Source organism: Symphodus melops (assembly GCF_947650265.1).
Source record: "Symphodus melops genome assembly, chromosome: 1".
NCBI lineage: Eukaryota > Metazoa > Chordata > Actinopteri > Labriformes > Labridae > Symphodus > Symphodus melops.
Genome location: NC_136691.1, coordinates 31431857 through 31447390, shown reverse-complemented (window position 1 = coordinate 31447390; position 15534 = coordinate 31431857). Strand labels below are relative to the sequence as shown.

General features: G+C 38.3%; 1 protein-coding gene across 1 annotated transcript; it reads right to left on the bottom strand.

Annotated features, from left to right (window-relative positions):
- Positions 1-526: 526 nt before the first annotated feature.
- Positions 527-2208, bottom strand: LOC306836915 (uncharacterized protein). Its single transcript, XM_079364294.1, has 4 exons — positions 2098-2208; positions 1731-1889; positions 1544-1639; positions 527-812 (listed from the first exon to the last, which is right to left on the bottom strand). The coding sequence occupies exons 1-4, from the start codon at positions 2197-2199 to the stop codon at positions 621-623; spliced, it is 549 nt and encodes a 182-aa protein (XP_079220420.1). The 5' UTR covers positions 2200-2208; the 3' UTR covers positions 527-620.
- Positions 2209-15534: the final 13326 nt, after the last annotated feature.

Sequence of the window (15534 nt, the reverse complement as noted above, 5' to 3'; positions counted from 1 at the left end):
AATTTTATAATTTGTTGGCCACAAAACTCAAAAATCTAGTGCATCAAGTTGCCTTGAAATTTTGAGTTTTTCCTAACTTTCATTTTGAAAGTGTCTCAACTATTTATCTAAACACACAAACAGGTCAATTAACATGTCTATTTTAAACATGGACACAAAATAACGCCACACTAGCAGTGTGCAATAGTGTACTTTAGTAAGATATTGAAAATATCCAAGTCGTCGTATCCATCTCCAAGTCATGTCAATTATCTATTGTAATACTGTAACAAGTCATAATAACATGTCTATTTTAAACATGAACACCACAAAATAGTGCTCTTTATTTTCAACTGAAAAACAGGCCCATCTCAAATGGCTGCACAATAACCATAAAAACATAAATGTGGGTCCTGAGTCCCTAAAGCCATATATGAAGTATGGCACCAATATATATATATATATATATATATATATGTATATCATTTTTTTTTAAAAAAGCAAGAACACCCAACTTCTAACTTAGAGCAAAAGCTTTGTTTTCAAGCTCCGGACATGCTGTGAACAACTAGTAGAAAGCTCCATGAAAATGTGCTGAATAGCCTCAAAAGTGTACTTGAGTTCTTTTGGGAACTCCATGTTCAAGGCATAGAGCAGACCAAAGAGGTAGGCAAATGCAGTGGGGATATCTGGAAGATCTGCAAGAGCAATGACCTCTCCAACACAATGGCAATACTGTTGACTGTGGGCAGTGAGGTAGGTGAATCATCTACGAGAACAGTGAGGATACCCATCTTGACACCTCTGGTCTGCTTATCCTCTGGATCGGTGTCCTGAAACCAGAAAGTTGTGCCACATTCAGATCGAATACTCGTGTAACAAAACCACATTGACAAGCGTAACACAACACAGTTAAACACTTGTTTATTGAATACTGATAATAGTTTAGTAGCATCATGTGGAGCTGAGCCAATAAACAATACTGAACTCACATTATATAATTAACATTAGCTTTTTGACATTTTACTCAATATTAACATATCTAACAGCCAATCACACAGGGGCAATAGACATAACAGCCAGTCAGTCTGTAGTTCTAGCTTGCTCGCACACACCCATCTTCTGCTGTAAAGTGTCACAGGTGACAAAAGTTCTGAAAGAGAGGGACAGCTGGGGGAAATAAAAAGCAGACTGTTTTTGTAATAGTGTATAAGATTATATATTTATTTGCTGTTCATTATACATTTGTAGATCTTTTCAAAGTTTTCCCAATTCAAATAAATATAGTTTTAGTCAGAGTATATTCTATATGTTGTGATGGTTTATTCAGGCTGAAGCCAATATCAGGAGACTACACTGGAAACATTGTCATATGGTCATAACAATTGATATCCTTAAGATGGAAAAAAATGAAACTTTTTCCATAGTGACTTGCTCTCATGATGTTTAGTTTAATGTTAAAGCACTTTCCTTGCCCCAGACAATAGGCATAGAAGACTAAACAGTAGAGATTACAGATAACATGCACCCTGTAACCCAGGTAAAAGCCCCGCACTGTACTCACCAGGCATGTCAGGAATAGTTTGTCTGAATAGTCCCGAACAAATATGGGCAGACCTTCAAGGCACGTTGTCCTTCGATGCAGTGCAATGTCAGATGTCTGGATCACACAATAAAAGTAAAGCAGTAGATTTTTGGTTAGAGAAGTGATGAGATTATATATACATATATACATACAGATACTTTTATACATTTTCATCAAGCGTATCCAACAGGTTTCCCATGTCTTGACCAAAGGCTCCCCTCCTGGCACGGTACAGCTTCAGCAGTCGAGAAGAGAACTGGTCTAACGCTGCTCTAAAGGTCTCCAACAGGTCCTTGGTGGTGACACGGTAGAACTCCTTACAAATCTGTACAAAATAGAAATGGCGCAACATTTAATGAACAAGTTATTTTGTGAAAACCTCCCCTAAAAAACATTCTGATAATTGTTAAATCACTCAGTCAAACACTTTTGGGAATAAACAATTACTCCATACCAATTTGAATATGTCAATGTAGCTTTACAGAACAGCATTCAGAGTCAAACAGACTGTATTAAACAAATATCCCTCTTGCCTGTTCTTCAAGAAATAGTGCAGGCCATCTCTCCTGGACTTCTAGGACCATGGGCTGCAACTCCACAATCTCCTTTCTCCTATGGGAGAAAGTGAGGTCCATCTTTTGTCGTATGAGGTTGATAGAATATTAGGCCTTTTCTGCTTATAATCAAAGTGTTTACTGCAATAAAGTTTCATCACCCGGTCCAAAGGAAAGGTTTGATATTTACAGTTTGAATGATGTTCGCTTACATTTATATTATACCAGTTATTTTATCATGTTTTATTCCAGGTTTGTGTGTGTTAATAAAATTGTCATACTTTTCAGTAAGGTGTTTGTGTGAAGAGGGCTTGCAGAAGTGACTGCACATTCCAACATGTGTTTGATGTGGCCCTTTAAACTGAATCACTCACCAACTCAAACATAGGTTTAGTTTAAGGCCCTGGACAGTTAATCACTCACCCACTTTTATATAGGTTGAGTGAGCCTTGATTCTTAATCACCTAAATTGTCTTCTCCTTAAAAAGAATTGGTTACTAGACTAGATGTCTTTCTTGTGATAAGAAACAGGCCAGGCAGGATGTGTCTTCCCCTACAGGATGTGAAAGGATTCGGGAGTAGATGCACCAATGAGAGAAGGGGAACCACTCATCCGAAGACGCATAATTTGGAAGTTGCCCCAATCGGAGGAAGGAAACCGCACATTCTTGAATGCATAATTTGGTTAGATATTCTCTGTCTAATGTATAAAAGGGTTCAGGGAAAGATAGTCGGGGCTCAGACTTCGTGAACTGATCCAGCATCTGTCTGTCGTCAGGGACGCGTAGTGTTGAACCCAGAGACTCTGTGACTTCTATTCTTGATTCATCGGGTTAATAAACTCTGTTAACCTGAAAGAGACGCCTCCAGTCATTCCTCTCATCCCATCAAAAGAATGCGCAGAGATTTGAGGTAATTATTTAGAGGAGTCAGATTTCTATTAACAACATTTAGGAAAAGGATGAAATAGCAACTTTTATCCTTCAATACCAACTTTTATCCTTCAAGGTCCATGTCTTTGTCCTTTCTTTTCACTGCATCTACCAGGACACATCTTTGGTCTTCCAACGCAGCATCATCGTAGTTTTCCGGGTGATCAGAAACGTGATTGACTTCTCCTCGCTTTGGTTTCTTCAAAGAAAACCTACTCTCATCAGAGTCTTCATCCCTCCCTCTTTTCCTGTTTACAATGACCTCATTGCACCTAGCCTTGCGCAACTTTGATCGATAGTTTCCCAGCTTGTATTTTAAGCTTGTTGTCCATCCATCATAACCCGTGCCACCACCAGGCTCCCTAAGACATGGGTGTTTGCTGATGAGTTCAGCAGCTACTGATTCAATTTGCTGTTTTACAGGGTAGGCTTTCAGGGCAAACATTTCTTGTGCCAGCTTGTCCAATATTTCCATTTTTACATCTCTTGTTACATTTAGACATTTCCCAGTTTTTCCATATACCTCATTGCCCTTACGGAGTTTTAGCTCTACATCATAAGAGAAAGAGGGAATCAGAAAAGGAGTAGGCCACTGTGATGTGCATCTCATATAGGTCTGAATACTACAAGATGAGCTGCTGGAAGAGGATGGAGAACTGAGGCTGGCTGTATCAAGGGATGAGATGGATGAACAGGATGGTGTGTGGGATTCCACGGTATTCCAAACAATGTGTAGGACAGCCCTTTCAGCTGGCAACTCTGCAATGTCAATCAAGTTACAAAGTCCATTACCGAAATCCGGGTCTTCATACTGTAAAGCAAATTCTCCATTAAGCTGCAGTTTTTCGCGCAGTTCATTTTGGAGATTCTCGACAGATTCGGGAATTGTCGCAAGATGAACTTTCCGGATGTACTTGGGGTTCACGTTTACTCGCAATAACAAAGCCTGTGAAATGAAACACAAAAATTATAATTAGAAAAAATAAACTTTGAATAAACAAGCTTTGAGGAAGCATGATAATGACACTCATTTGAATCAGGGTGTTGGGAGAGCGAAACATCTAAAACATGCAGGTAAACTGCAATAATCAATTTACAATGCACATCCATAATACATACCGTTACACTAAATGCAGCAGACACGTCCTTGGGGTCACCATCCACTTTCCAGCTACTGGGTACACAGCTAATGGATGATAATCATTCAAAGCCTCTGGATCCAGGATTTCTGTCTGCATAGCCACTCTCAATGATTTGGTAAGACCTGTAATGTTCCATGAACCAAGAAGAGAGCTTTGTAGTAACAAAGAACACTTTCTCACAGTCAACCACAATGTCCAGTATTTTGTAAAAGTCTGGCAGTCCACTGCATTGCCCAGCTGAAACTACCATGCAAATTGACAACTCTGGCAAAGGTCACAGTTTCTTGATGTGGGTAGGTTTTTTCGATCACAGTCCTGAGTTTTTCTGGTAATAATGCACTCCTGACGTGAGTTCACAGCGCACGTAATCCACACAAACATGCACAACAACGCACACACTCCACAGTTTAATGCGTGCACATATATTAGGCTACTACAAAAAGTTTAAAATTTTAATGTGATAGAGGACCGACAGACGTAAAGCTTGTGTTTCTGTTTGTTTCCAAACCGCGCGTTCCGTCTTTCCCCACTGCACACACACACACACACGCACACACACACGCTCTCTTGTAACAGAGTTGGATTTATAATAAATCGTATGACTACATATATTAATACAGACTGTCCGGTGTCTATTACGCGCAAACTAGAGAATATAACAGAGGATTCCAGCAGATCAAATCATTAAACGCTTTCTGTCTGCGTATATAATATTTCATGTTAAACACCCAGAGATTTAAATCATTAATAAGGAAACGCTTTTGCGCCTGATGCCGAAATATTCAACGTGTCTGTTCGATCATTTTCTGAGGTTGTGGGAATAATTCACCAAAACACACGATGAATAATCAAGCCACTTACACTATGCACCCGAATGTGCGCCGGGAGGCATCCTGTCTATTCTCACTCACTACCATGTATCATTACACCTCTTTAATCATGTGATGTGTTAGCCTGTTTGTTGTGCTTTAATTCTTTTGTGCTGCCTTCTAAATGTTTGTTTGTAAAGTGTTTGATGCTCTCGGTGCAAGACAAGTTCCCCCAGGGGCAATAAAGGCTTCATTCATTCATTCATACACGTACGCATAAAGCCGATCAAAGCAGAGTGACAGAACACGACTCCCTTATGTTACGTCATATGACGCGTTGTTGAAAAAAAGCGAGTTCTAAACAGCTACGCTAAAAACAGCCACTTTCTCCTCTAAATTAGATTAGAGCACTTATGTGTTGAAGAATATACAGAAAATTAATGTACTTATTCTACAGCCCTTATCTGACAACTTGAAGTGTTAATCTCAACTTTTTTTTAACCTGCAATATGCTCTTTTAGTCAAAATCAGAGACTCCGTGTTAAACTAATGTCGGTTAAGTGTTGACAAAACAGTTTTATTCGCTATAAACTATGTAACTGTATATAAGCCCCAGTTGATATAACTTGCCGCTATCGCTGGACTCCCGTAATCCCAGATACCTTACACCCTGTGAAATTTAGCCTAGCTAATGTCTGTTGCTAATTCACCATGATAAAGCTATTTTTGGCCGCCTTTTAATAAGTTACATTGCAGTAAGTATGCGTGTATGAGCTCTGGTCAACCTAACACATTCGCTAGCGTTAGCCACAACCTAACACATTAGCTAGCGTTAGCCACAACCTAACACATTAGCTAGCATTAGCCATAAAGTAACACATTAGCTAGCGTTAGCTACAACCTAACACATTAGCTAGCGTTAGCCATAAAGTAACACATTAGCTAGCGTTAGCTACAACCTAACACAGTATACAAATAGTATGAGTAATAATGCGCTGACATATGTTGCTTTCTTAACTATGTCACAGTGCAGGTTTGCATACCGACAGCACAACGAATTAAGTACATTTCTGAACATAAAGTTAACGTATTTAAACAAAACATTTACCTGTAATACTTGACGTTTTATCCGAGGTCTGAATGCTCCGCCGAGGAGGACCGGGTGGGAAAGAAGGTTTGACATGTGGCGACTGGAAATGTTGGCTTAAATCCCCTGCAAAGTTGTTCAGGAGACCCCGTACATTCAGGGAAGCATGCACAGTTTTGCGCACAGACTTGACCCTGGCCTCAGTAAGTGTTGGCTGTGATCCAACAAGGCATTTTGAGTTTTGCCAACACATAGTATGTAGTAAGGCCAACCTTTCACAACAAACTTGATAATGTTAGTTGAAATAATTAATATTCCATTGTGTGCACTACAATTTAATATTTTTTGTTCAGATTACTTAAAAATCATTGTAAGGTGAGCAATTTTAAGTTTTCATTTTTACAGTGTAAGAGCAACAAACTAGGATATTAAAATAATTCCTAAAAATGCCAACTACTTAGCTGAGATCCCCGCGCTCTCGCAACAGTTCTGAATTTAATAAAGTCCCTGTAAAGTTTGTTTTTCTTTTTACATGCATTTTGCAAGCCTTTTGTAATCCATGGCTTTTTAGTATAACTAACTTTTTGTTTGTATTGAGTTATGGGGCAATGTTGGTTATAGAGCAATATGTATTTGTTTAAAAAAGAATCATAGGCTGCATTTATTTCTTCTACATAGACACCATCCCACTGTTCTTTAGAGAGGTCATTCTGAAGTCCATGTATTGTTTCCTCGGTTCTTACCCTTGCATACCTATTATAGACTTTATTCTTCTTAATCTTAATTTGACTATCAATTATTGAAACACTGGTAAATGGTCATTTATGTCATTAATTAATTGGCCACTTTTGGCAGTGTTTTGCACAACATTTATGAAAATATGATCAATTACTGTTGCACATGAAGATGTAATCCTGCTGGGTTTAGTAATCAGTGGGTATAGCCCTCTGCTATAGTGCATCAAGGAAATCTGATGTGGCTTTGTGTTTAGATGTATTTAGGAGGTCTATTTTGAAATCCCCACAAATAATACACGTTTTTCATTCATTTAACATATCCAGTAATTCTTCAAGTTTATCCTTAAACACATCTATATTTGAAGCTGGGGTTCTGTACACATAACTCAAGACAATATTTCTGTTCTTTTCCATTTCGACCTCCACAGTTATGCACTCCATCATCCAGCATCAATTTAAATTTACTTTGAAATGAACACAAATATTCCTTCATCTTGGTGAAGCTCGCATAAAGACTTCTACAATTGAAATGTATTAACGAAAATCTATTGTTTAATTTGACATTGAGTTTGAAATAATCATCTGTGAAATACTTACATGTGTCATTAAAGTGATTAAACACATGGCTGTCAGCAGAATCAACAAGAGCAACTACAGAAAATGTTTCCTGATTCCAACAAACCATGGATTGAAATTGCATACGTGGGAAAGGAGAGGAAGTGGCTTGACTCACCAGTATTCCCACCTCTACTGGTGAGCCCTCCCTTTTGGCTGAAGAGAACAAGTTGCAAGAAAATGGCCTCCCTGCCCACAGTAAAGGCACTCACCAACCCTCATGAGACGCTCAGTGGGGGTCAGATGGGCCCTGCCCAGTTGCATGGACTCCTCTGTAGGTAGACCCTCAGCTGCAACAGAGGCCGGATGGGCCCTCTGGGATGGTGGTGATGACTGGTAGGAGGTCAGGGTGGACTTGGGACGGCTGGCTCTTTCCATACGCCTCTCCCTCAGATGATTATCAATCTTTATAGCTAGGGAGATGAGGGAGTCTAGAGAGTTTGTCTCATCTCTAGCAGCGAGCTCATCCTTTATGTCCTCATTAAGACCCTTAAGAAAAAACCCCTGCAGAGACTCATCATTCCAACCTGACTCAGCTGCAATAGTCCTGAAGTCTACAGAATTCTCTGCCACACTGCAGAATCCCCCACTGTTAACCCAGAAGTAGTTTATATGCACATTTTCTAAGTAAGGTTTAATTAAAAAAAAAGGTTTTGTTGCATTACTCAAACTATTTTAGTGAAGTTTACTATTATAATGTGATGGCAGATCGCTCTCAAAGTTCTGACTAATGAAAACTTAGAATATACATTTTTAGCCCAAACACTGGCTGAACTAAAAATTCTTAGTTTAATCAACTTGAAACTGAAGTTTTTAACAAGAATTGAAGTGAGGTGTTTGAATCTGATTGGCTGGTTACCTCAAAACTAGTCTGGGCTTGTTTGAGGGAGACTGTGCCATTTTCTTGTTTTTACATAGCTTTCCCTTCTTTCTGTTGTTGCAGAAGATATAGGGTAATTTGAAAATTCTCTGGATTAAGCAATTTATTTGCAGTGCACATGTCTGAATTTCAAGAATTCTCAGTATTTATATTTTTAACGGTCAGAGGGCTGGAAAAACGTTTGATGGTGTTTAAGAGGATTCTCTTTTCTTCTGGAGCTTGGTAAGTTGTTTTCTATTATTTTCTATTCAACAAGCCAAGTTACCAATTCTATTCAAAAGGTAAATATTTTGAACATCAGTCCGAAATGCTTTGGAAATGCAAGTACTGTCCTGTTAGCTATGAGAAAAGAGCACCACTTTTTAAGCACTACAGACTAAAACACTGCATTTATGCAAGAACTGAACCCACTCCTGGCTTGCATCAGGATTGTCTGTGTACATTTAGGTCTTTCAATGCACTACACACTCATTTATCTCGCTTTCACACTCAAACTGTGGATCAGCAGGGAACCATAGATTTACAAACTAAGACCTTAGCCAAATAGTCCAACGCTGGCCAGCCCTCTTCACGGATCAGTCAGGTTTCTATGATGCTGGACTTTGAATTCAAAATGATTTTTTTCTTAATTGCATTTTGTGCTGTATTGAACTTTAAACTGGTCTTTTTTGTATTTTTAAGGTCTTCTTGGAGTTTAACAGAGTTGTTGGAAGAAACCTTAAGGAAGAGTTCTTTGGTGCCCTTGATGAAATGAGTCCAGGCCTGCTGGAAATCTTCAAGAAGAAGAGAGGTCTAGCTGGTCAGCTGTTAGCTGACCTATTACAACAGACAAAGGTGGGTTTTTTGAAGGTGTTTTTGTTTTTTGTTACTCTCTTCAGAAAAAACATACAGTTTGCCTTGTTCTTTGTGATATCCATGAAGATGGTTTTAGTTTCATCTTAATTTGTCCAAATTTTTAGATCATTCATTGGGATTTTTTTTTTCTCAGCCAAAATGCAATAGGTGTTTAAAGTATCTAATTAAATATGGTATTTTAAGATTCAACAAAACTGCCTATTTCTGAACACAGAGCTATTGCTACTATGGTTTGCTGGAATTTTCCAAGTACTATTATATATATTATACATATATAGTGCTAGTTCTTCCTAAAAAAAAAACAACCTAAAAGTTATTGTTATTACTGTGTTATTCAAATTGGTAAGTTTTTCAAAAACTGGACAAATAAAACTAAAAACATCTTTTTTGGGAGACACTGGTAAGGAGATATTTATTTTGTGTATTATTATTATTATTATTATTTTATGTACGTGTGTGCTTTACCCTCTCCAGACCACTGAACCTACAGCGATCAGATGCCTTGTTCTGAGGGGACTCCCAGTCATTCTTGGGGATGATGCATCCAAATTCTTCAAAAGCAACTCAGTGAGTATGAAAACGATTGTTTCTATTGCTATTGTGTCTATATGTTTCCCCACAACTAAAAGTTGAATCAATTGAAGATTTAATTTTTCTGCAGTGCTGTAAGGCCAGCTAACTGTATTTTCAGAAAAAAATTATAACTGACATGAATATCTTTGTTTGGTCTTGTCTCTCAAATTCTGTAGGATCTTCATGACAGAGACATGTTGAATATTCCAGTGGGTATCCTCTACTTTGAAGAAAGTGGCGCCCAAAACCCATCACTGCTGAACCCATGCAGAGCGGGGATCATCATAGAGGGCAGCCTTGTGATCGATGACCTCATCAACCTACCTCAGGCGATGTGCATTTTGTTTGGCCTAACATATGCCCTCCATTTGGAGTATCCAAAGTGTATGAAGAATACACTCACCTTTATTCAGCAAGTAATGCTAAACTTGGGTCAAAGTGTGCTAACACCCAAACTTTAGACTCTGAAGAATGCACTTGCCCTGTAAGATTGATCATAGCACCAAAGTGTTCATTGTGTACGTAAAGTACAACGTTTAGTTCAAGCTAGATTTATATTTCTATATTGTAGTTCAACAATATATTACAAACATGTTTTATTTTCATAAAAAACTGACTAGTGAGCATACGACCGTATAAGGTGCACAACGAATGTAAGTCCTTTAATGTTGTTTACAGAGGGTCCTTTCGTGTGGTGGAAAACACGAGCATTACCACATTTTGCACTATAAGCATTTGGTTGAGATAATTGTGCATTGTCTTGTCAGAGGTTAAACTCTGTTATTCCTTTCTTGTTCTCCTTAAGAATCTTAGGAGTAACTGTTGAAATGTTGAAAATGCAAAAATGTTTTAAATTGAGATATTTTCCATCTACAGAGGTTATAAAAGCTTTGTTATACTCTGTGCAAGAGAAAGCAACACAAAACTTTTTAATTTGATGTTTTTTGGGCTATTGCTACATAGCTGATTTTTTTTTCCGCAAGCTTAAAAAAAAAAATAATAATAATAAATCCCTGCATTTTGTGTTCATTAAATGTTTTTATTAGCACATATAACTATTCTGGTTAAGAACAGGATTTTGAGTTTGATTAACTTTAAAAAAGTTGTTTAATCAATGATAAATTAATCTGATTGCAAGTGCGAAATTTAGTAATTGTAACTTAAAATACTGAGTTGAATGGTTGGATAGTGGGGTTGATTTTACAACAGATTTGAACTTGACCAGGTAACGAGGAGGCAGGACCGGAGAGTGATGAACGTGCAACCAATCCTCATTATGACGCCAGCTCTAGATCAACAAAACAAACAGCTTCTCGGTTGAGAGCGCATACACCAAAAATGAAAAGAAACTGCCGGCAAACTTAAGAGGTAGATAGAAGTATTCCCCAATGTAACAGGTTTTAAAGTTACAATATATAGATTTGATGGTTAAAGATTTTTTGATTTTGGTTCGGCTTTGGAGGAAATGAAACAGTACTCAATAAATGGACAACAATTGTATGTAGTGACAATAAACCCCTTATATTTTGTTGACAGAATTATTTTACATATATACAATATTTACAACAGTGCACTTTTTAGAATAGGAAAAAAAGAAGAGTCCATTCAATTCTGTAACTCATTGTTCAGAACAATCAATCAATCAGTCCTTTTTTGAAGTCGGCAGCAGAAGTCCCTACCACACCCAAAGTAGATGGTAGGTCCGACTTCTGGTCCAGCACAGAGACTGTGTCGTCTGGTTTTGAATAGGTCCAAGGTTTGAATAGGATATGATATGATACCTGGCCTGTGCAAAACAATGCTTTAGTATACTTTTCAAAAAACTCCTATTGCAATAAATAACCATGGTTATTGTCATATAGTGACAAGCTAGCGCAGGTGCAGCTGGCTATTAGCAGCTAATCACAATCAATTATAACAAATAATGTGACTACATTGTCACAATCACTGTTTAAATTATTTAAACTCCACATGCAGAACATTGATAGATACAACCAGCATGTCTGCGGCTCATGCCGCTTAGCATTAGCAACATTAGCATATTGCGGCTAACGCTGTTTAGCATTAGCAACGTCACACTCACCAATTCCTTTAAGTTAGAGGATCAAAGGATCCGCACTCAGCATGGCTCAGTCACTCACTTTACATCTGCAGGTTGAGGTGAACAATGACTAAAAACCAGGCTTTTAAAACCGCATGAATTTTGAGAAGGTTAGTTGATGTTTACAGCGTTTTACCTGCATCCGCTCTCAGTCTTGGCGTTCACCCACCGGTGTGTGTTTAACTCTCATGGTGACGCAAGTATCGCTCGCTGGATGGCTGGATGGATGGATGGATGGATGGAATTCAAGGCATCCAGTAGCAGTATACAGACAAGCAGGACACAAGACATTAGTTACAATACACACCCACTGTCCCCCCTCCCCTTTGTATACAATAATCCCCCAAACAAGATTTAGCAACGCCTATGTGACTAAGAGTAAACATAATTACAAGTTAAACCTGTGCAGTTAGCATTAGCATTAGACTTAACTCATTCTTGAGAACTGGGACAAAACATGTCCTACCAAAAAAAGTCAGATTTATGTTAAAAATCAATACATTCATCATGATTCCCATGCTTAAAAAGTTCAATCTAAAGGAATTGAGTATACCTATGTAATTTTTATCATCCATTTTTTTATTATTTTGTGTGAATTTCTTTGATTGTCTGGTCTGTCGTTGGGCGTCCATGTTATTCAACCTGTCCTCAGTAAGAGGACAAAATATTCACATGCCCAAAAACACTTTAAAAAACTGTACAAGTTCAGAAATATATATTTTCAATAAAAAAGAATGGTTATGAATTTATAAAAAAAAAATACAATGAAGTTTAAATAATATTTTCCCCATTAATCTGCCTATCAAAGTTATGTCCTCAGTTTCTGTCAACTCTGTCAGATTTTTCAGCAATCCCCACTAAATTAGACAATAGTGTGGTAAACTATATCCCTGAAGACTCCCTTTCCTCTTCCTGACTGTGCTGAGTGCAGCACTAGCACTGATGCTCTGGTAAGTTTGACATTTTTTAATATTTTAGATAAACAAAGTTGATATTCCAAAGGTCACAGCTAGAATATGTCAACACCGTCTCCCCTTTAACATGATGTTTTTTAAAACAGTAGTGAATAGAATTTAGGCTTTTTAGTAAGGTTATTGGGGCATCTAGCAACTGAGAACAATCCAGCTAGCTGCAGAGAACAATACAAGTTTTGGAGGGGAAAAAAATCCTTTTTATTAACTCCGTCAGACGTCAACTCCGTCAGTTTTTATAACTGACGGAGTTGACATGAAAACTGACGGAGTTGAAAAATCCACCTATAACCTCTAAATGTGCAAATATAATATTATCTGTAAACAAAGTAAAAGATTAAAATGTTATTTCAGTGGTATATTAACACACAAATGTACATATATAACATGAATTGTGTTATTAACCTTTGTGATGCATCCCCTACACTTCTGACTTGTAGAGTATGGACAGAATGTGGTCTACTTATTACTGTGTAACAGTCCCAGAATTTATATATTATAATTCTATATTAAATAAAAGGTGTTGATTTTAGCCGTTTGTTCTAATATGATTGGATTTTTTTAAATTACTTCTCACTATATTGTAGGAAAACATGGCTAGACAGAAATTGTCTGTTGAGGAGCAAAGGAGAAGAAATAGAGATTACCAAAAAAAGAGAAGAGAGAAATTGAACAGTGACCCCCAGATAAAAAATGAGATGCAAGAGAAGGAAAGACAAAGGTGGAAGAAAAGAGTTCAAGACAAAAAAGTAATGCAAATAGGCAACATAGGAGACAGGGCAAAAAGGCAAAAGAGAAAGTATTGGAGAGATGCGAAGAAAAGGTCCAGACAGCGAATGTCCAGTGAAGGTGCACTGCTGCAAGGAGACACACCCCCAGACAGTCCACTAGATCAGAGTATTGATGAATGCAATACCAGACAGTCTCACAGAAGTGAAAGGGAGAGAAGAAAAAGTAGGACATGGCATTCAAGAGATATACAAGCTTTGAAAGAGAAGCTTAAGAAAGTAGCAAAAGAGCAAAACAAATTGAGAAAGCAAAAATGGCGAGGAAAAAAGGCTACAATTAAAACAATACTGGACTCCCCAGGGACAGAAACTAAGAAAATGCTGTCAGGAAGCAAACTTGTAAATCCAGAAATCAAGAAAGCCCTTCTTTTCCACAACATTCTCAGAAGAGAGCTTCAGGAAAACAAACAAACTCCTGTGTCACGGCGTCCTTCACCATTGCTAAGTTTGTCAGGCAGGATTTTGAAGAACTATCGCCTCCTTAACAAAATCCAAGAGTTTGGATTAATTTACAAATTAATAAGAGGAAAGAAACAGACAGCACAGAAAAAGAAAACATTCCTCCAAGGTATCACACAGACTGTTCAAGATTTCCTCATCAACTCTGCACATGTAACAACTGATAAAATGGACACCATCACAAGAAAAAAGATGAAGCACCAGAGAATGATCCTTACAGACTCCATGATCAACCTCCACACTGATTTCCTCATTAGAAACCCAACTTTGAAGCTCAGCTATTCTGCATTCTGTACTCTGAGGCCATTCTATGTTACAGCCCCAAAAGCTTCTGATCGGAAGACATGTCTGTGCCAAATGCATGAAAATGCATGCTTAATGCTTGAGGTCCTGAGATCGACTGGTATTGTGAAGTCGAACAAACTGGATGAAAGTTTTCGATAAGTGTGTTGCTGTCCAGTAAGTGAGGCCTGTCTTCTTCGCACCTGCTCACGATGTCTAAGCAAATGCACAGTTCCAACCCATGAGCAAGACAACATTCATGTGCAGTGGGAGAGAGTAAAAGAGGACACAGCCAATGGAATCCATATGAACACTAAGCTCGTCCAACACAGTGGCAGTCTTTCAGAGCTCATCAAACTCTATGAGCAAAAACTCAGAAATGAAACTACAACACGTGTGTCAAATGCGAAACCAGTCAAAAGAATACAGAAACCTAATTGAGAACTGTGATGAAAGTACAGCAATCGTCCATGTTGACTTTGCCGAATCATGGAGATGCCGGTATCAATCAGAAGTTCAGGCCTGCCATTTTGGACAAAATCTGCCACAGATAACACTGCATACTGGGATGTATTACACTAAGGGTGGAAAGGCAGGGTTTTGCACAGTTTCAGAGTCGAAGAGACAGGATGCTGCAGCAATCTGGACCCACATGGATCCTGTCCTAAAAGAAATCAAGATGAAATATCCACAGATTATCACTGTGCACTTTTGGTCTGATGGTCCAAGCAAACAGTATAAGAACACGAAGAATTTTTTTCTTGACTCTGCTGTCCCACCTACACTGGGTTTTGAAAGAGCAACATGGAACTTCTTCCCCACTTCCCATGGTAAGGGTGCCCCTGACGGCATTGGAGGAACAGTGAAAAGAACAGCTGACAACTTGGTCCTGAGAGGAAATGACGTGGCAGATGGAAATACATTCTTTGAAAAGGTCTCAAACAGTCTGAAGGGTGTTGAGCTGTACTATATTGCAGAACAAGACATGCAAACATATGACACACTTCTAAAGCAACCTCTCAAATAGATTCCCTCAACAAGACAAATACATCAGGTCATCACATATTAGAACAGAATCTACCACAGACAACTATCCTGCTTTTGCAGTGAGATGTTGGTTTGCCAGTGCTTCTGCCCAGCTGCTGTCTATTTCCCTGTCTACACAGAGGAACAGCAGTGTGATGC

Coding starts and splice junctions, on each gene's coding strand:
- LOC306836915 (XM_079364294.1), bottom strand. CDS start 2,199: ATGGACCTCACTTTCTCCCATAGGAGAAAGGAGATTGTGGAGTTGCAG. Junction 1,890..2,097: donor CACTATTTCTTGAAGAACAG/GCAAGAGGGATA, acceptor TATTTTGTACAG/ATTTGTAAGGAGTTCTACCG. Junction 1,640..1,730: donor TGGATACGCTTGATGAAAAT/GTATAAAAGTAT, acceptor TGTGTGATCCAG/ACATCTGACATTGCACTGCA.